Source organism: Ammodytes marinus (genome assembly GCF_949987685.1).
Source record: "Ammodytes marinus genome assembly, chromosome: 20".
Classification (NCBI taxonomy): domain Eukaryota; kingdom Metazoa; phylum Chordata; class Actinopteri; order Uranoscopiformes; family Ammodytidae; genus Ammodytes; species Ammodytes marinus.
Window position 1 is genome coordinate 6,550,668 of NC_137224.1, and position 20,646 is coordinate 6,571,313.

The following is a 20,646-nucleotide window of genomic DNA, read 5'->3' on the forward strand; positions in this document are numbered from 1 at the left end:
TCCCACGGGGGATAAATGAGATGATAAAAACCACTCACATCTGTATGGAAATGTAGGCCTATGAAGCTACTACTACAGCTGTTTCCCCCTGCATCAAGTCGTCATACCAAGCTAGGCTAACCAGCTTTAGGCTTCATATTTATGTAGACATGAGAATGGTATCAATCTGCAAAAAGCTAATTAGTGCATTCACCAAAATGTCAAACTATTTCAATAACACATGCAGCCATCGCGTACAATTTTTAACATTTAACAAAAAATTTAAATAGGTTTTTAAAGAGTATTACTTTTTTCGACCAACATCCATTAATAGAAAAACGTTTTGGTTCAAACTAATAATTTCCCAAGAGAACATGAAGTTACTATCAGACATCCACCTGAAGGTCACATTCAAATACATGATTAATATTTAATCCCATAGCATCAGAGATGTGTTGAGGTGAATGAGAAGCACCTAAAAACATGTCGGTCTTAAAAAATAAATGATATATTAAATATTGCAATATTTCATTAACTTTGTAGGAGCATAAGTTGGCAGATATGACGTGCGTCGGCTTGGTCATTCATTAGCTTTTGTACAGTGTCCACAGTGCACAGTGCACTTTGTGGTGTGTTGAAAGGACCAGTGCGAGGCCTGCTGTCATCAGCACTTCCCTGATCTGTAGAGAGAGAGAGAGACACAACCACGAGGGAAGAGAGAGAGAGCCAGCTGGGAGATGTTGAAAAGACCCATTGTGTTTGCATCAGCCATTAACCACCCTCATGCGCAGCGACAATTAATGATGTTGTTGATCTGGTGGTATACAGTTCTTGACTATGGCTGAACAAATAATGGACTATTGACCACATCCATTTGAAAACATTTCCATACTGGCCTCAATACAATAAAATAAAAACATTATCTACAACCGTGCTAGTGACTTTGAACAGTCCCACCTGAATGCTAACATCAGCATGCATCACAGCAACGATGCTAACATACTGATGCTTTGCAGGTGCAATGTTTCCCATGTACATTATATTGGTTAAGTGTGTTAGTTAACTGAAACTGTTTCTCTTTACAATAAGACATATAGTCAGCTGCCTTCAATGTAGTATCTACTTTGCGTGCAGTATGTATGCATACATTTGGAACATACTCTTTCATCATAACAATGAACTTTGACCCTCTTGTTTATCCATCTCAGTCCATAGCACTGGTTCTTCTCTGACGGCGGCTCAGTCGACGTGACGTGAGTTCCTCGGTGCAAAGCATTATGGGTCAGAATATAAGCATGCGGCCTGGCACACTGCAAAATGCAACCGCATGTAGTTGGACGTATTTTTGCATACTGCATTTGATGTCATGTATTGGGACATCAAATATATAATACATTTATAATACATAATACTTAATTGCATGAAGTATGGGTAATGGGACACACCCCAAGTTTCATTGCAATCCATAATAGTTGTTGTTCCATAAAACCACAATTGTCAGCCTCATGTCTGATCTCTAAACAGAGACTCCAAACATCTGTGTAACAATCTATGATTGGTTGGATTTGAGTTGTACACACAGTAGCGGTATCAGTCTTGCTTTTCAATAATTTTTTTTTTGAAAAACATTGGTTTTAAAAGCTATAGGGAACCAAGTCTTAATAGTATCAAGTGTTCTTGATACACTATATAACATATGCTACAAATGTCATTGTGCTGTTGTCCTAATGCATGTTCTGTCTAGATGTGAGTGTTCAATTGAGCATAAAAGTGAGTGCATACAAGCATTTTATTTTGCATGTGTCCAAGTTAGATGGCATAATTCAGGGCAGGAGGTCACAATGGCATGCATTTTTGCGTGCCTGTGTGTGTGTGTGCGTGTCCTGTTTAAGGCAGCTGGAACAAGGTGAACGGTGTGTGCTCGCATGTGTTTGTGTGCTTGCATGTGTGTGTGTGTGTGTGTGTGTGTGTGTGTGTGTGTGTGAGTATCTGGGATGGCACCACCAGGTTGCTCAAGATTATTTTTATCAAACACCTCTTGACTCAGCAAAGGGGCAAGGTATAATGGGTACAACCTGGGGATCAGCCAATCAGCAGAGCTTTTTCTTTGAGTGGCAATTTCAGTGAGTCAACAGCTTTGATCCAGACCTAAATGCACTAATTAGTGTTGGAGTTGCAAGAATTTGCGGAAGCACTATTTAGCACATAGCACACTAGAACTCTGAACTAAGATGGTGACCATTATACCTCAGTATGTTATTGCAGCATTGCCATCGACATAAAGTCAATTAAAACCTCAGCTGTGTTTTTTGTTTATTGCTAATTCGAGCATTCAAGTATTCTAGTTCGAATATGGCTTAAACTCTTTGAGGTTGAGCATGCACAACACTCTCATGAAAGAGGGATCCTTTTTGTTCTGGTTATGCAGTTAATGCAGTGCATCTGCTCCCATTGTTTGAGAACATCACAAAGACAGCGTGGCACTATAAGCGCCTCTTATCTAACTTTTGCATGCATTGCCTGTTAACATTATTTGAAACATACATACGAACATGTGTGTGAACACTGTCCATCAGTCTACACATCACAGAGAGAGAAGAGCAGTGCTGGGCTCGTCTGAACAGAGGCCCTGACCTGGGCTTACACCTGTGGACTCTGCACAGAAGATAAGATTAGATCATGTCCTGCGGCGAAAACACATGATTACACAATATGAAAAGCAAATTCAATAATGGTTCTTTTAGGTGTATAATACATTTATACATAGGCATCTTCACTTTGATGTCAGCTGGACAAAAGTAATTAATTATAATAACCATCTAGCCTCTTGCAACTAACAGAAAGTTAATGCCCCGTTTCACTATATCTAATAACAATAATGGCAGTGCTTATCTCCTCATGGTTCCATCTGTTTGCTGAAGGGGCCATAAGGCTTTATCGATATTCTGATTAAAAGTTTTTATCCTGATTGCGCGCTGAGATAAAGCTGCACAACATTTTACCTTCTCAGAGCAGACAGAAAGAAAGAGAAAGGTTCTGGATATTCAAATACCCTTTCTTTTCTTTTTTTAACTTTGCAAAATCATACAAAAATCCTTTATGAGGTGCTTGAACTGGATCTCGAGCTTAAACACGTGAGGTCCAGTCGAAGAACTTGGAACTGTGAACTGTGCACCACAGGGTCAGTTCCATTCAACTCTTTCCAAGGTTTTATTTATCTAGAAATCGTCCATAAATAAATGCCTCAATAAAACCAGAGCCAATAAAAAGATAAAGCACGATTATATTCAAATAGCTGCAGGAACAAACTAGTACTACAATGCCTTTGAGTATCAGCACACAATCTCTCCTTCGCTCTCCTAACTTCAAACATATCACCCCCTTGCCCCCCCTCCCCCCCTGCCTCTTCATGTGATTTCCTGCCTGCACTGACACACACTGATTTATCACGGCTGTGTTTCAAAAGGGTGAGCGCTGTCTTGTCATTGGCCGACTGCCTGACAACACCCACCCGGCCTTAGGGGTGTGTGACTGGGGGAGGAGAAGAGGGCTGAGAAGAGGGAATAGAGGGGAGTGGGGGGGGGGGGATTGACGTAAACCAGGGCCTGTTGAGGCAGGTCACATGGAGCTATCGCTGGACATGCACCAGAGTTTGAAGGGGTAAGGGACGGTCTCGCTGTCTGTGTCTGCTCCTTTAAAAACCACAGCTCCTGGTAGTGCTAGTTTTAAATTAAACCCTGGACGCACCATCATGACCTCTTCTCTCCGCCCTCTGTGCCTCAGACTTGGTCATACTGGAGTGATCAGGCTTCTCAAACAACATGCAAGGACACATATTTTCCCCTTGCAACAACCACCAAGGTCACCTTGACAATGTGCAAGATCACACAACCAACCACAACATGTTGGCCGAGCAAAATAATAGTTCAACATGTTGGGAAAAAAAAGATGAGTTAATGAAGAAGATCTTTGAACAGGTTTTTGAAGAAAAAATAAATGTTTAATTAAATTTTAAATTGTGAAGACCTTGTGTCGCTTTCTTTGAAAAGAGGGGATATGCGAAAGGACAAACTTCCAAGTAGCCTTGTGCTTATTGACAAATAAAGCAACTTGACTTAACTTAACTTAACTTAACTTAAAGATCTCCGATTATACTACTTTTCTGGCCTTAATTTCTTGTTAAAAACTGCTATAGAGCAACCTGACAAGAATCACGTCACAAAAAACCATGTACATTTTCGTGACACTCTTCCTCTCACCCTAGCGAGCACAGCAGTCTGCTCTACACACGGCTTTGTGCTTCTCCGCCCCTCCCCCCCCCCCCCCCCCTCCTGCAAACCCCACTCCGTTGTGATTGGTTACCTTCCTTCCGGAACATTTTCAGCAGCGCACGGGGAGATTTTCAGAGCAGGAAGGTGGGGGCATGCCTGAGCAGCATTACCATACATGGAAACATCCGCTTGTGTGACGAAAAGAATGTCCGTGTGACGAAATGAATGTCCGGAAATTCTGAACCGCTTTGAACACGTGACTTCTCGACCGGCTGCCCTAGTGTTTAGTGCTCTGCACAGACACCCCAGACGGTCAGCAGGGAATACGTCTTAATGCATGTACGTAATTATTTGATACGCTAGTATGGTTAAACATGAATATAAATCATTATAACAACGTTTATAGGTCATAAAAGTCAAAAAGTATAATAGGTCCACTTTAACTTAACTTAACTTCCAGCAGAGACAGACAGAGCGGGGAGTTGACGGTTAAGAATGGACTTTTAGTTTTTGTGAATGATTAGAAGAGATTGAGGGCCAGACTAAAGAGTCATTCAAGGACAAAGAATACGACCCAAGTAGTGAACAGATAACACCTTAATAAACCAAATGATACTAGTTATTTGGGCTATTAGATTAACTATTAACTTTTAACAAGAAATGTTCGTACACAAACTTGCAACTTTATGTTAAGGCTGAGTTCCTCTTTGATTTATACTTTTATCAGCCAGTATGGCACATTTAGTAATCTTAAAGGTGCTGCGAGGAACTTTTAAATATTTCTAAAAAAGTTTGGTTTTTCCATCTGATGATCATAAATTACATGTAACAGCAAACAAGACCATCAATGCAAAGAATGCTGTTTTTATATAGTTTTTCTTTATGCCATTGTCATGGGTACGCTCACCCAGGAACTACAGTGTAGTAAGAGCAATACCGCTTTTGTCCAAAGGGGGTGCAAGAATTAACGCAAAGTGTCTCGGAACACCTTTAACTAGGACAATATCTCAAATATGGTCCAGCATTTAGAAAAATACTTCCAATTTACAAAAAAGGAAGAAAAAAAATACAGATTAGAATTAAGGTTATGCTCAACTCAGACAGCGACGGTACTAGTAGTGTATAAAAGTTCCGCTTTAATTCCTTCACAGCACGACAAGACACAACACAGCGAGTTCAGGAGTATATCACAAAGAGTACACACACATTCCATGTATATTAAGGCCCGGACTACAACCTGAAAAACATGTCTTCTTCTATGGTATCTTGCAGTCTCTTGAAAAAACAATTAACTACTAATGTAGCCACCTACTGGCAAGGTATGGGAATGCATCACTTATGATACAACTACCGGTATATCTTTCTTTTAAGTCTATAGCAACATTTTTCGGTTTTACTGAGAGTCTTTGCTCAGCAGGATGTAAAAAGTCTGACTGATAGGCTCTGAAATGTCCACATTCCTCTATGATTTAAAGCAGCTGGTGGATGAACTTTTCTGTCGGAAGAAACGTTTTACAGTATATCAGGTTGTTGCTGAGTAAAACACAAATTGTTTGTTAATACTGGAACATTTTATTCGATTTGATCCATTATCTGTTGTATACAGCATGTCAGTAAATGTAGTATACTTCTGCATACATGGAATTGTTATTGCAATTTTGTTTCGCAATTGACCCCAGAGAGAGTAGCTGTTTCACTGATTACAGCTATTGGGGGATCCAAATAAATATATAAAAATAAAAAAATTATAATAAAGTAGATCTACGTTAAAAGTAGTGTGATTTGATTATCTTTTCTAATGGGCCCATATCTGGTAGAAGACATTTTGTAACTGCATTTGTTTCTAAGGTTTAATTTGCACTCTTAAATAGGCTACATGTTAAAAATGAGTGAACGGAAATATCCTTAAAGTAACAGAGAAGCTTTTGGAATTATCTCTTTGCTTGTGGGACATGCAAGTATACAGTATGACACTTTACTCTTGCTGAAGACGCTGATGTTTCACTGACTCCTGTTCAGCACTAGATGGAGCAAGAGTCTTCTGCCTACATGCTGCAGTTTGACTGCATCAGCGTGAGGGAGCGAATACAAATACAGGCCGTGTCTGAACTGCCATACTAGCGTCCTACATCCTACATACTCACCATCTATATACTGCATACTCTCTACTCAAAGATCGATTGTGTATGCGAGCTGCGTCTAAAACGTTCTCAGTTGAAGTATACTCAAGCAATGAAGAATTTCTTCTTCTTCTTATAAGATTCAGGCAGTTTAGACACTGTTAAGCTTATAACCGCCCTCTACAGGTTAGATATTGAACTAGATTTTTACAGTCCTGTGTTCATCATCTGTGTTTTAGACCTCTTGTTTTATAATAATGATGTTTTGAGGCGGAGGATCCCTCCGACGCTCTCTGTCCGGCTCATCAGCACTCAGCTGTCTGTGAGTTGAGCTGGACGAGCCGCGGTGTGTGGAACAGCGATCTGTTCTGATCTTGTTTGTTTGTAACCTTTATTTAACCTCGAAAGATCAATTGAGGGGTGACCCTCTTTTACAATGACGTCGAGTAAAACTCTCCACTATCAGACTCACAACACTCATTTCACTTAGTGACTCTAATGTTGTTAGGTATTTATCTTCATCTCTTATCTATTGTAAGAGTGTATGAATGACTGCACGTACAGTTGTCAGATCGCGGAACCCCAAACAATGTTGTTGCCTAGCAACTTGCTCGAAAATATTTCATTTTCCTGGGCGGGTAGAATTAACCCAGTGCATTGTGGGGCGGTTGAGTAGGAAAAGTATACGATCGATTCATACCCAAAATCTTCCCGGAAGTTAGTACTCATCCGGGAATTTCTCACATACCCAAACTCGCATACCCAACCGTCACATACTCAAATTGAAGTCAAAATGAGTATGAGTAGGACGTTAGTATGGCAGTTCAGACATGGCCACAGAGCATACAAACCAAACTGAGCTGAAGGGGGGGGGAAAATCCTTCTCTTCAAAATATAATCAAAATAAACGGTTGCGATGTGAGATTCTGAGGTGACATTAATCATGTATAATAGTACTGAATGGTCTGGGACTTAAAGAAAAATATTCAAGCAAAGCAAGTGCAAATAAAAGGGTGAGTTCAGAATTACGAAAATATGTATATTTTTTTACCTCTGCCATGCGGATTAGCCATGGGGCAATGTAAAAAAAATTAATGTGGTGATTATCACGGCCAAAATAATTGCGATTTACTCACGATGATCATCAAAATATACTCCTACAAACATACTGGAATCACTCACTGTACCTTACATCTGATAGAGAGTATGTTAATTGCATCACAATATTGTGAAAATATTTGTGCCGATAATGGATATTAACCCCCATCATCATATTGTGATTGTTATTTATTGCGATTCATAATTAAATTGAGTATACGCCACCAAAAACATAGAACTCTAACTCTTGTCTATTGTATGTGAGTGTTGGCAAAAAAATCTGATCTTTCCAAATCTCTGGCAACAGACCAGTGACAGAGGATGTTTACTGTAGCTTTGGCCCTTTAATAAAACAGGTAATAGTTTTCCATAGATGTATATATTACATTTAAAAATATAAATAACATTTATTGGAAAAGGACACAAACATCCACTGTAATAAAGACATGTCATGCAGCTTTAGACAGCTTTGGGGGCTATGTTTCATATAAGTGTGTGTGTGCGTGCGTGTGTGTGTGTGTGTGTGTGTGTGTGTGTGTGTGTGTGTGTGTGTGTGTGTGTGTTGTTTATAACAAATGCCAAGTGTGCTCTATGTGATCTATCGGTCCAAGCAATGCCTGAATACATCAAATGTATAAAAAACTACTGTAAATCATCAGTATGCCTTAAAATTACACAGCAGAAAAGCAAAGAAGTTATTCATGTCGTAATACCTACCTTATAGTGCAGGAGCTAAGAATTGCATTAGTATTAAGGGGCCTGATTGTTGCACAGACCCCCCCCCCCCCCCAACTCCCCTCTCTACCTCCCAAAACTAGGCTTATCCCAACGTGTGCTATGAGCTTAATATACTATTATTTCTTAACTTTCTTATAGTTCCGATCATTGTCATCCTGCATTTTATTCCGATTGGTTTTATTTCAGTTGACAATTAAACTTATTTTCATAACAGTAAAGCCAGTTGAACCGAAAGTTGAAATTGTCTGGTGTGTGTGTGTGTGTGTGTGTGTGTGTGTGTGTGTGTGTGTGTGTGTGTGTCTGTGTGTGTGTGTGTGTGTGTCTGTGTGTGTCTGTGTCTGTGTGAGCGTGTGAACGTGTGTATTCAAAACTGCGAGAGGTAAAAAGTTGAAACAGTTCCCACGAGAACTTTCCTATCGAGTGTCTCTATTCAGGAAGCTGTGGTTTTGACTTGTGTCTGCTCACATCTCCTCATCAGCACAATGCATATATCTCTCAATACATATACTGTGTGTGTGTGTGTGTGTGTGTGTGTGTGTGTGTGTGTGTGTGTGTGTGTGTGTGTGTGTGTGTGTGTGTGTGTGTGTGTGTGTGTGTGTGTGTGTGTGTGTGTATTGTACACTGTTGTCTATGCGCGACAGTCAGATGTCACCCCACGTGTCAGGTGGCCCCAAAAGGAAACCCCAGAGGAAGTAGGGTCAGGCCCTGAGAGGTCAGAAAAGAGTCAAACTGCCTGTTTTTATCAACAGAGATCAACTCTCACTACGCCCCATGTCAACTGTCTGTCAACCACAGTCTGCACATCTTCCAGTTTACTTCAGACAGAAATGGCGCTTCCGGAATGATTATGCAAAACAGCGCGACAAAACTGCAAAGTAAAAAAAAAAATGCTTTTGTGTCTGAACTATCACAACGTAAAATAATCAACTTTTTACCAAGGTTTGGTTTAATTGTCTGGTGGTAACAAAAGGGATACTTTCAGAAACACACAGCAAATGTTATTTTTTAATTTGAAATGTTTATGTTTAATAAGAGTTAGTGATGAATGAAAATAACTGATTCACGGACGGAGGTAGAGAAGATTTTTGCTTTGGTGGACTGTTCTTCAGACTCCAGCGTCAGATCAAACGTCTGTGGACGGTTTGGTCCAAAGACAGCTGTAGGGACGGCTCCTCCACTCCACTGTGAGACACACACGCAAACAGCATTAAAAACTATGAGAAATTATACTACTCTGAAATGTACTACTATAACAGCTGAAACAGGTTATAAGCTCCACTTAAAAGGACCCAACTGGATGTTTTAAAGGTTTTAGGACTTTTCAATTTTTTTTCCATTTTTTACTTTCAACCATTTACCAAACTAGTGCCAATAAGTCACTCAACACAAAACTAATTGCAAACTATTTTGGAAATCATTTATTTTTATTTTTTTGTGATTTGATGAAAAAATACTCTCAGGTTCAAGTCAAATGTGAGAAGTTGCATTTGAAAAGGTAAGGGACAACACAGTGTTAGCCTAATTAGTATAAGTTAAAGCCTGGGTTAAAATAACTCATTCATTAACATAAGGGTATTTTTCTTTTTAAATCGCGGTTTCACAAGTCTCCCAAAAACGGAGCATAGATGTGGCACCTGTCGCCTGTTAGGCACATTGTTGTTTGGCAGCTGGTTCTCAAATCTCCTATGTCAGTGCAACTTTAAAAACACTAAACACTACAGCCATGCTAGCAGCTCTGTGAGGCTGTACTAATGCTACACAGTGGTGCACTGAGCTGAACGCGAACGTCAGCATGCTTTATGCTAAAGATGCAAAATGCTAGCATGCTGATGTCCACAATCTGAGTTAAGCTGCTCTTATTTGCTTTATAGCACTAAAGTACAGCTACAGCTGAATGGGATGTCATTCGTTTTGCAGGGTTTTGATCATGAAACAACGTTTTTTTTTTTACCTGTTGATGGCTAAATGAAAGGTCAAGAGGTCACACAATTGATTACAATACATTTCCAAAATTTCACTGAAAACCAAAATGTGAATAACACACACACACACACACACACACACACACACACACACACACACACACACACACTCACCTAAGGACATAGGTAACACATAGGATGCAGAGTGGCTGGTGGGCACCAGGCCTGGACTTGGCGGGTCTGACACTGGGGATGACGGCACTGTGAGTCTCTACCCAGACGTAACCTCCACCTCTCACCAGCATCCTGTACTGACCGCTGACTGACTGGCTCTTCAAACACACTGTCAGAGAGGATAGGGGATTTACAGGTATGAAATGTGTGTGTGTGTGTGTGTGTGTGTGTGTGTGTGTGTGTGTGTTTGTACGTGCGTGCATGCGTGCGTGTGTGTGTGTGTGTGTGTGTGTGTGTGTGTGTGCGTGCGTGCGTGTGTGTATGTGTTAAGATAAGACTAGATAAGAATCCTTAATTGTCATTGTATGCAAAATACAACAAAAATTCGAGAGACGTTTCATGTGTGTGTGTACTCACAGTTGAGATGATTTTTGGTCAAACAGTTTGTGTCCAGTGTGTGACAGAGGTCATAGATGGAGCGACCCAGCATCTCCTCAGGACTGAATCCTAACAGCGCAGTCACTCTGAAAAAAAACATAATCATTTGAACATAATAGGGGAAGGTGGGGTGATTTGTGCATTTTGGAAGATGCAAAACCCCTTGTTTCTAGAAAACCGTGGAAGAAATTGGAAATGTGACCACATATTTAAGAAGAGCCATCCATTTGACTCATCCTGTAAAGAAGGGAGACACAAGGAATAAGATATAAGCACATTTAAGCTCAAAAAACTGTGTTTTGCCTTTCAAAGTAAAATTTCCATGATCAAGGTTTTTTGATTATTGTGTCTGAACAATTATAGACACGTTTGAAAACATTTGACACATGTTTAGTGCTTTGGTATGCTACACTTTGAGTCTATATAGTTAGCACAATGTCAACCCTAAATTGCTGCATCATGCCTATTATCCAAAATTCTGGGGATGGGGTGATTTGTGCGCAAGGGCCTGGGTGAGTTATAAGTAAGTAAGTAAGTAAAATGTATTTATAAAAGCACATTTATGACAGTTTGCACTGTCCAAAGTGCTGTACATAGTGCATTCAGTAGGTAAACAATGAAGGTACAATAACAATAACCAAAATAAAAGACGTAAAGCCCATACATCCACATAAACACAGATAGTAGTGCAGAGGTAAGATAGTTAATGGGGAGGAAACACCAGGGTGTACATATGGGTTTTGAGCCTTGATTTAAAGGCAGAAATGTAGGGGGAATCACATTTGTCAGGTGGCAGTTGGTTCCACAAGCACGGAGCAACTAGTGCAAAGTACATTTCTGAGAGTTGTGCCAGTGGCATGGCTGTATACGCTGGTCACCAAAAGAAAGTGATTGTCTACAGTAGCTCAGAAGAGAGTGACATCTCAATTCCACTTAACGACACCACTGATGAGAGTTCAGATGGCCAGAAAGATGATGATGGTGACTTTGTCATTGTGACACAATGACGCACAAATCACCCCACTACGTGGGGTGATTTGTGCGTCAAGACAACTTTTTTTCCGAAAGCTATATTTCTTAAACAGTTTATTCCAGATCCAAAGTTTTTATTGCCAGGGATGCACAACATCCTGAAATATATGTACATATTTGAGTTGGAGACATAACTGTCAAGGCCTCACTTTAAAATCACTTTGAGTAAAAAGTTGCACAAATCACCCCACCTTCCCCTATACTTGCTTAATGGAATATTTTTCAAATCACCAACTAAGTGCATGTTAATGAGCTAGTTACTGTTTTGGTCACACGTGTGTTGATTACTAACTCCTCACATAGACCAGAGGAAGTTTCACTTATTCAGCAGCAGAAACAACCAAGCTTAAGGTTCACTGATATTATGCAGTAAAACGGTCTAAAATGTTTTTTTTTAAAAGGGGGAAGATAAAGAGGGAACTAAGATAACTGATTTTGTCATCGTTGTCATGCAGTTTCCTTACTCTGTTTCCCATTAAGTAGCTCAAAAGACGTTCAAACCACCTTATTACACACACTCGCAGCATCATATAGTACCTCAAAACGTCATGTGTTTAATTGCTCAGTCCATAAAATGGAATTATAATTTTATTATTTTGCTAAATAATTATCCAGAAATGTTTTCAAATCTTTGGAAACTCTAAAACTCTATAAAAAAAAATGCTTGACAATATATCATTTTGAAAAAATGGCATCACAACTCCAACTACATGACATGACTACATGACATTGAAATGACTCTAAATGCTTTTTCAAATGCAATTCCATCACGATGTTGAAGTAATTTTTCAATTGATTTAATATGAAATTTCAGACGATTCATGAGAATAAATAAAGCATACATTGTAACTGCACATAGGCTGGACATTTTACCTAAAAGTCAATGTGGAAGTATGTGTGTGTGTGTGTGTGTGTGTGTGTGTGTGTGTGTGTGTGTGTGTGTGTGTGTGTGTGTGTGTGTGTGTGTGCGTGCGTGCGTGCGTGCGAGCACGATTGCATAAATCACCTCTGGTCACAGTATGTGAACCTCATGTCCATGCTGTGCTGGCTGTTGAAGGTGTGTGTGCTGAGGAGTGTGTGTGTTAGGGGCAGAGGCTGGCAGGTCAGCAGCAGGAAGGGAACCCGAGACAGAGCGACACACACCTTTGCTCGGCCCTGACAGTGGAGAACCTGAAAACAGCGCAGATAAATACATGTATTTTTAAATACTTTATTATGTTTTTGTTTTGTTTTAGAGATCATACACACACACACACATGAAAAAAGGAACACAAAAACAAAAAATTAATTTAACAACTAACATGGTGTACTCTACTTTACAGGTTTCTAAGGACTTCCAATTATATTGTTTTTTTTCTGCTTCAGGCAAATTCTTGTTTTGAATTTCTGTTTCGAGCGGTGTCGTTTCCCACCAACCTTCCACGTTGCCGACTTGAGGTTGGCGCTTCTTCCTCTGTGGGTCAGAGCACTTTTTATCCTGATGACAAAGTCCCTCTTTGCACCGCACCAAACTTCCTCTGAAAAAACAAGTGATTTAATCAACTACATGGATCAACACGTTCAAGCGTGGATAAAAGACCTCATAACCAATACCACAGGATACACAACATAGACTTTTGCTCCCGTCAGTGTTTTTACTTCTCACACACATAAAACACACACACACACAAACACACCTGCTGTAAGACGTAGGTTATTTCTGATTTCTTCGTGGTCACACGGGTGAGTGAACTCGAAAATATTGTGTCCCATCAGCTCAGTCTGTCATAAAACAAAAACAAAAGTACAAATCCTGAATATTAAAACATGTATGTACAAATGTGTGTGTGTGTGTGTGTGTGTGTGTGTGTGTGTGTGTGTGTGTGTGTGTGTGTGTGTGTGTGTGTGTGTGTGTGTGTGTGTGTGTACCTGTGACAGGCCCATGTACTTGCTGACGTTATCAGACAGATAGACCATGTCTCCGTCAGTAGACAGGACCATCAGAAAGCCTTCCAGGACCCTCAGGAACATGTTGGTCTCGTGACAGGCCTGGACTGCCTCTGTTTCTTTCTCCTCCTCATCACGCGCTCTCTCACTCTCACGCAGCTCCCCTACACCTTTCAAACCTGCACATTTTACTGTGTGACTGGCAGCCACTGCTTTTGACCAAGTGTTCTCTGAAACAGAATAAGAAAGGCCTTGGTTGTATTGCTTGTGCTACTGTTTGATTTTGATTTTTACAAACTCGCTGTGTTAAAATAGGTATTTTCATGAGACACAATTCTATTCTAGTCTGTATTTCAGTGGGTTCAGTTTTAATGGGAACTGAGATGAAAGGATATGTGTGTGTGTGTGTGTGTGTGTGTGTGTGTGTGTGTGTGTGTGTGTGTGTGTGTGTGTGTGTGTGTGTGTGTGTGTGTGTGTGTGTGTATTTCAGGCCTCTGTCTTGCACCTGTTGCAACAGTTGACCACAACAAACAGATCTGTGTTTTCCTAAAGCAGAATTATATTTCGCAGAACTTTGAGTATCTGTCTTTATCAGTGTACAGTCAAATTGAAATATGCAGTTTTTTTAACACTGTTGCATAAAAACACATTAAAGCTTTATTTATTGCACAGCTCTAAACAATGAAATTGCAGAAAATTGTCATATTTTAACTGCTGCAAAACAAATTAATTGTTTTAAAGTATTGATAATGGTATTGATTGAGCAAATTATTAAAGAATTCCCTCTTAAGCAAATATGATATTTTGTTTATAGATGTGGTGCAACATTTTCTTTATGTAGCTATAAGCCCCCTTTAAACGTGTGTGTGTGTGTGTGTGTGTGTGTGTGTGTGTGTGTGTGTGTGTGTGTGTGTGTGTGTGTGCGTGTGTGTGTACTGTTGGTACCTTTGAGTAGCGCGTGCATGCGTATGTAGCTGAGGGTGAGGCGAATGACAGACGGCTTGTCCAGGTGTAATCTGGCGGCGGGCTGGAGCGGCAGCAGACCAGATAAGTCTCCAAACACATCGGACTCAACCCGCCTTCTCCTCCTAGCCGCCTCCCGGCTGATCGCCCTGCAGGGGTCGGAAAGTAATCATCTATAGCCTCAAGTCATTTTAGTAAAATGCACATGGAATTACCGGTAATGTAACTAAAATGACAATGGAGTGGAATAAAGTCACTATAACACAGAGCAATTCCAACAGACATAATATGTAGCTGTGTGAACATGGAATGGAAACACTTCACACTGTAACTCTGTAATGGCTGATTCAACTAAACCACAGTGAGATGTGCAGATGTGCAAGTGAGCAACGCATCTTTGAAGTACTTAACTTACTGTATAGGCCTATAGTAATGCTGTGCTTTTCTCACATTTTCCTGTATGTTTTGCTCACTACAGCTGTAACTTTGTGGATTTAGAATCAGACGTCCAAAAAGACCTAAAACTGATAAAACAACACTTTTGTCTGTTAAATAAAATATTATTATAATTACATATATTATATCCAGATATCTGTAATGTGTCCAAAACCTTGCAGGAACTCTGAAACACATGTTCCATCTTGACATTATATCAATTAGTAGATATTTCTACACGTGTTAGGAAAGCATGTAATACCTCAGCTATAATGACTTTAGTGAGTTAGGAAATCTCAAATTTCAGCAAATTGTCATGTATTTTACTTTTGAAAAGAGCACAGTTTGCCACTAATACTTTTTACTTTCACTTGTGATATTGATTGCGCAAATTATCTTGTATTCTTCCATCAGAGTGTTGTCAGTTTCACTCTTTTTTAACTGGTTGTAGTAGTTTTTACACCACTGAGGGACAGATGGGGAAGGACAGCAGTGCATTGTGGTCCAGACTTGGGTGGTGTAGATGCCCACAGCGTGGCCAGAATGACACCATCTGTGGGCCCACCACATCAACCTCAGTGCCTGACCAGAGTGGCACAGGAACAACTTTACTCGGCCATATTGTAAATGAGGTTCCTACTGTATACCACAATATATAACAGTTAAAAAAAAGTTTATGAAAAAAAAATTAAACAAATAAAATTAAAAGTTTTTTGTTTTGTGCAAAAATAGAACAGAATATATCTTCAAGACCACATCAGATACAGTTGTGAAGGTGACGGCTTTACCTTCTCTTCTCCTTGTCGGCTGTCATCGCGTCCAACATGTGTCCCTATCCTGTGTCATGGTGAATGAAAAAAAAGAAAAAGAAAAAAAAAAGACAGTGGCAGGCAGGAGTTCATAGCACAGCAGGGAATCTCTCCACTGTAATTTACACCATCACAGGTAGTCCTAATTACTCAGAGAGGCAATTAGCGCTGCCAAATGTCACAGACGACTTGCACAGACTGTCACTGCAGTGTGTGTCACCTACAGGCCCCTCCAAATGACTGAGCGCGATAATAGGTCAGCTGGCCAGGAAAAGCATCATCCATCCCCTCCCCTTCCTCCCGCCTTACACTCTATCCTCTTTTCTTCTTCTCTCATACAAACTTTGTAGCATCCCACAGAGCAGCAGCAGGCAAAAATATCTACAAAAAATAAAAGTTAAGTCAAAGAGGAAGTAAAATATGACAAAGAAAGAGTCTTGGGAGTGATGTAGACAGCTCAGTGTTTTATTGGAATCAGACCAGACAGGACTAGCCCGGCTGTTGCACTACATTTTTGGCACAGAGTAAGATAGTGTGACCGGGAACAGCCATAAACCCCTGGGTGCACAAAGCTTCACTAAACACACCGACTTCTACTGCACACAGAGCAAACCAGCTCGCCTTCAGAATCACTGTACAGTACACGCGACAACAGTCCTTCTGTGTGAGTGTGTGTGAGTGTGTGTGTGTGTGTGTGTGTGTGCGTGTGTGTTAGTGCAGATGTGTGTGTGAGAAAGAGAGTGAGAAGAGAAGAGGGAGGAGGCAAAGGAGAGAGTCTGTATGTGGTGTTTTGTGTGTGTGTGTGTGTGTGTGTGTGTGTGTGTGTGTGTGTGTGTGTGTGTGTGTGTGTGCGCATGCGTGTGTATGTGTGTGTGTGCATGCGTGTGTTTGAAATGGGAGGTAATTTAGCTGCTGGTTTCCACATTTCTTTTCGCTCGGCTGTAACAGACCTATGATAGTATAGTTTATAGTATTGTACACAAAAGGTTTTTTTTCCTCCAAATACACTTTACAATAATAATTATAATAATAATAATAATAAAAAAAGGAAGAGAGCAATAAGAAAAAGAAAAGCCATTCTTGAAAGAAAAAAATAACAAAAAACGCAAAAAAGTCAGAAAAGCAAGTGGTTTTTTGGCGTGAGTGAGACGGCTGCTGGAGGCAAAGGGGAGTTGGTGCTTTGGAAAGGGGGAGCTGAAAACACTGATGGTAACTATAGAATCGGAAATGCTGAAGACTAAAAGGAGAAGACAAATAAATCAAGCATTCACACATATGAAAATGTACATTCACGACAAAAAAAACAACAACAAAAATAATTACTGTCCATGGGGCCTTCACATTCACACTTTGTCAGGACCAGACTTCTGAAAAACTTAGCAGATGGATTAAATAGGTGGAAATCGGGCTTCTTTTTTTTAAAAACTGCTACCACAGGCTGCCCGTAACACTCCACGTAATTAGTTCAATAGCCTGTAACTTGTCAAGCATCGACATTCACTTTTATGCACAAGAGGACAGGGGTCTGATTGTGTAAGAAAGATGAGAGCACAAATACCTCAATCATACCACACACACAAATTATAACACATGAACGAACAAAACAAAAAAACGTAAAATATATATAGATAGTCAGGGTATTGCACAAAAAAGGGCATTTTGGCCCTAACTGGTCCACGATAAAGGACAGTAATAACACAGGTAGGGTGCTTGTCCATGCGCCACGACTGTAACTAGCAGACGATACCAACACAATACAGCCACTCAACACAGGCTATATACAGGGCTCTGCACCCAGCACCTTTACTGTACAGTCCACATTGTGTGCTGGGGAGAGAGAAGCAGTGTCAGAGTGTGTGTGTGTGTGTGTGTGTGTGTGTGTGTGTGTGTGTGTGTGTGTGTGTGTGTGTGTGTGTGTGTGTGTGTGAGTGTCTGTGTGTGTCTGCGTTTGGTTGTCTGAGCATGTGCAGTGAGCTTGTAGGAGTGTAAGAGTTTTTTTGGATTGTAGTGTGTAGTGTGTAAATCTGCATTAAAAGTGTGTACATGAGAAAATGTGTGTGAGAGAGCATGTGCAGGTGTGTGTGTGTGTATATTCATATTCATATTCATAGTCATAGTGATAGTCATATTAATATTCATAATAAACCCAGGCAACAAGAACAAGAACACAATGCAAGTAAAGAATATTCCAAAAAGTAAAGACAACCAATAGCTTCAAAGTAAAGGATTGACCACGTGTGTGTGTGTGTGTGTGTGTGTGTGTGTGTGTGTGTGTGTGTGTGTGTGTGTGTGTGTGTGTGTGTGTGTGTGTGTGTCCGCCTGTGTGTGTTATTTGTAAAGGGATTTTAGGATTCTTCACATGTATGAGTGTCAGAGTGCGTGTGTACGTGTGTGCCAGGTGTAGTGTTGTTGGATCAGTGTGTGTGTGTGTGTGTGTGTGTGTGTGTGTTAGGTCTGAGCCTCCTCGGGGGCGCAGTAGGAGAAGTCTTTGAACTCCTCCTGGTTGATCTGTCGGATGATGGCCTCGTCTGTAGGCGTCAACACCGGGTCCTCCTTGGTGAAATCTTGGTCAAAGTTATTCACATCTCGCTTGGTTTTCTGTAGGGGTGCACACACACACACAGAGGGGAGAGACGTCAGAGAATGAAACTTGACAACAATGCGGTGCTTAAAAAGTGACATTAGAGCGCCACCTTCTGATCATTGAGACTAACTGTCATGTACATACTGTATTTTCACCCACATTGGTTAACAAGTTGACTAACAGGAAAGCTGGATGTATTTCATTGATAACAAATAAACATTGCTGTATAACGCAAAGTCAGTTTGCTGTGTTTATGCGCCTCTTTCACTTATGCTATTGTTACAGTTGCGTAGCATTTTTGTTGAATAAAAGCTATTTTATTAAAAAAGTAGATGAGTATTTAGCATATTTTTACAACTGTCTCTTTAGTAGCTGTAGTGGCTGATGCTATGCTAAAGTGATATTGTCTAGCTTGAAATCAGGATTTTTTTTTAAATAGTCACAGAAACAGTACTATTTCATTTATAGTTGTGTAAGGCTGAAAAGGAAAGTGTGTGTGTGTGTGTTTGTGTTTGTGTTTGTGTGTGTGTCTCTTACAATACGGGGTTTAAAGGGGGGTTTGACTTTTCTCTGCTCCAGCAGCACCCAGTCGATCTCTCTGAAGAAGGCATGGGTCTTGATGGCCTCTTCACAGCCCTGGCTCACCACGCAGCCCAGACGCTTGGCCGGGTTCTTGGTCATGAACTGCACACACGCGCACGCACGTACGCACGCACACACATGCACACACACACACACACAGGCACACACACACACACACACACACATGCAGATACACATAAACGCAGACAAACACACACAAAAACAAGACATTTATTATTTAGCCTCTAACCACCCCATTTACGCTGCGGTTTCATCCATAAAACGACGAGGACAGAAGCATTTCAGAGCTATTAATAGAGCGGAGGCATTAATGGCTGTGTGGACGTTACTAACAAAGAGGCGTAGCGATGAATCAGGTCAGCAGATTGCTGGTGTTATTTACTGTGACTGAGAGCTGTGTCTCTTTTGTTCTGCTGGCCGTTCAGCACTGTAAGAGCACTTTGCAATCTACTGCGGTTTTATGATCCCATTGTTATCACTTTGAACTCTTTGACGGATGTATTCTTCTGAGTGTCACATTGGAGTAAATAAAAAAGACCTCTGTGTTAAGTGCAGTCAAGTTCAGTTCTGAGGATAGAAGCATGAATGATCATGCCACAACAATGGCCACTAAAAACACAATAACAAGTCTTCTCAAAGTGTTTTAGTAGAAAGACAAAATGCAATATCGAAAGGTGATTTTGAGAGTGAAGTTCAAACCTGGCCACAGTCATTTACTAAGGTTGTGTTAGAATTTATTTTTCACTATCTGATATTGCACAAAATTGTCCTCATTTTTTATTTTTTTGTTATTCACAAACTGTCCTCCTCATTGATTTGTTGCCAAAAGCGTCAAATTTACATGGATATGAAAAACAGGCCATTCTTATAGGGCACATTTTTCTGATTAGGATCTGAGAATATGAAGAATTGAATTACGGCACAATGAAACTATTCGGCCAAATACGCCTTCAGCACGTGTCACTTCTGAAGGGGATAAAATACAATCTTGAAGACAATAGAATATCTCTTTGTTTTGTCTTAATCAAACAGAACATGCACACAGAGGGGAAACAACACATACCGCCCTCAGGATGGACACGGCTTCTTTGCTGAGCCACACGGGGTAGAGCACGTCGTCGTGGAGGATGGACTCAAACAAATCGTCTTCGTTATCGGCCTCAAAGGGCGGCTGTCCGGCCATCATCTCATACATCAGCACCCCCAGAGCCCACCAGTCCACTGAGGCTCCGTACTCTAGCTCCTGCAGGATCTGAATACAACAACATGACACGGGTTTAACATGGCAGGACGGAAGAGAGCGTAACACCTTCACACATCTTCACCTGGGAAAAATACTGCAATACAGATCCACTGGTATACACAAGACAAGGCAAATAATATGTCCCTTCTTTTAATAAATGCCTGTTTTCCTAGATCTTAAAAGTAGACAAAACTGTCTCAGCGGTCATTTTAACCGAATAACTTCAAGTGTTTACCACCGTTTGCTAGTGGGTGAAGGTCTTCAAACTAAAAAAGGTCATTCCTTTACAGATGGAATAGCAGAAATTATAA

The 20,646-nt window shown here is 40.5% G+C and overlaps 1 protein-coding gene across 2 annotated transcripts in view; it reads right to left on the reverse strand.

Moving 5' to 3' along the window:
• Window positions 1-16,414: 16,414 nt before the first annotated feature.
• Window positions 16,415-20,646, reverse strand: part of prkcea (protein kinase C, epsilon a) — a 32,810-nt gene continuing 28,578 nt past the window's right edge. For both annotated transcript variants that reach the window (XM_080048491.1, XM_080048490.1), the window contains exons 13-15: window positions 20,156-20,344; window positions 19,027-19,173; window positions 16,415-18,503 (exon numbers count right to left, since the gene is read on the reverse strand). In XM_080048491.1, the coding sequence (XP_079904617.1) occupies window positions 18,354-18,503; window positions 19,027-19,173; window positions 20,156-20,344 (486 nt within the window). In that variant the 3' untranslated portion in view covers window positions 16,415-18,353. The remainder of the gene's footprint in view (window positions 18,504-19,026; window positions 19,174-20,155; window positions 20,345-20,646) is intronic.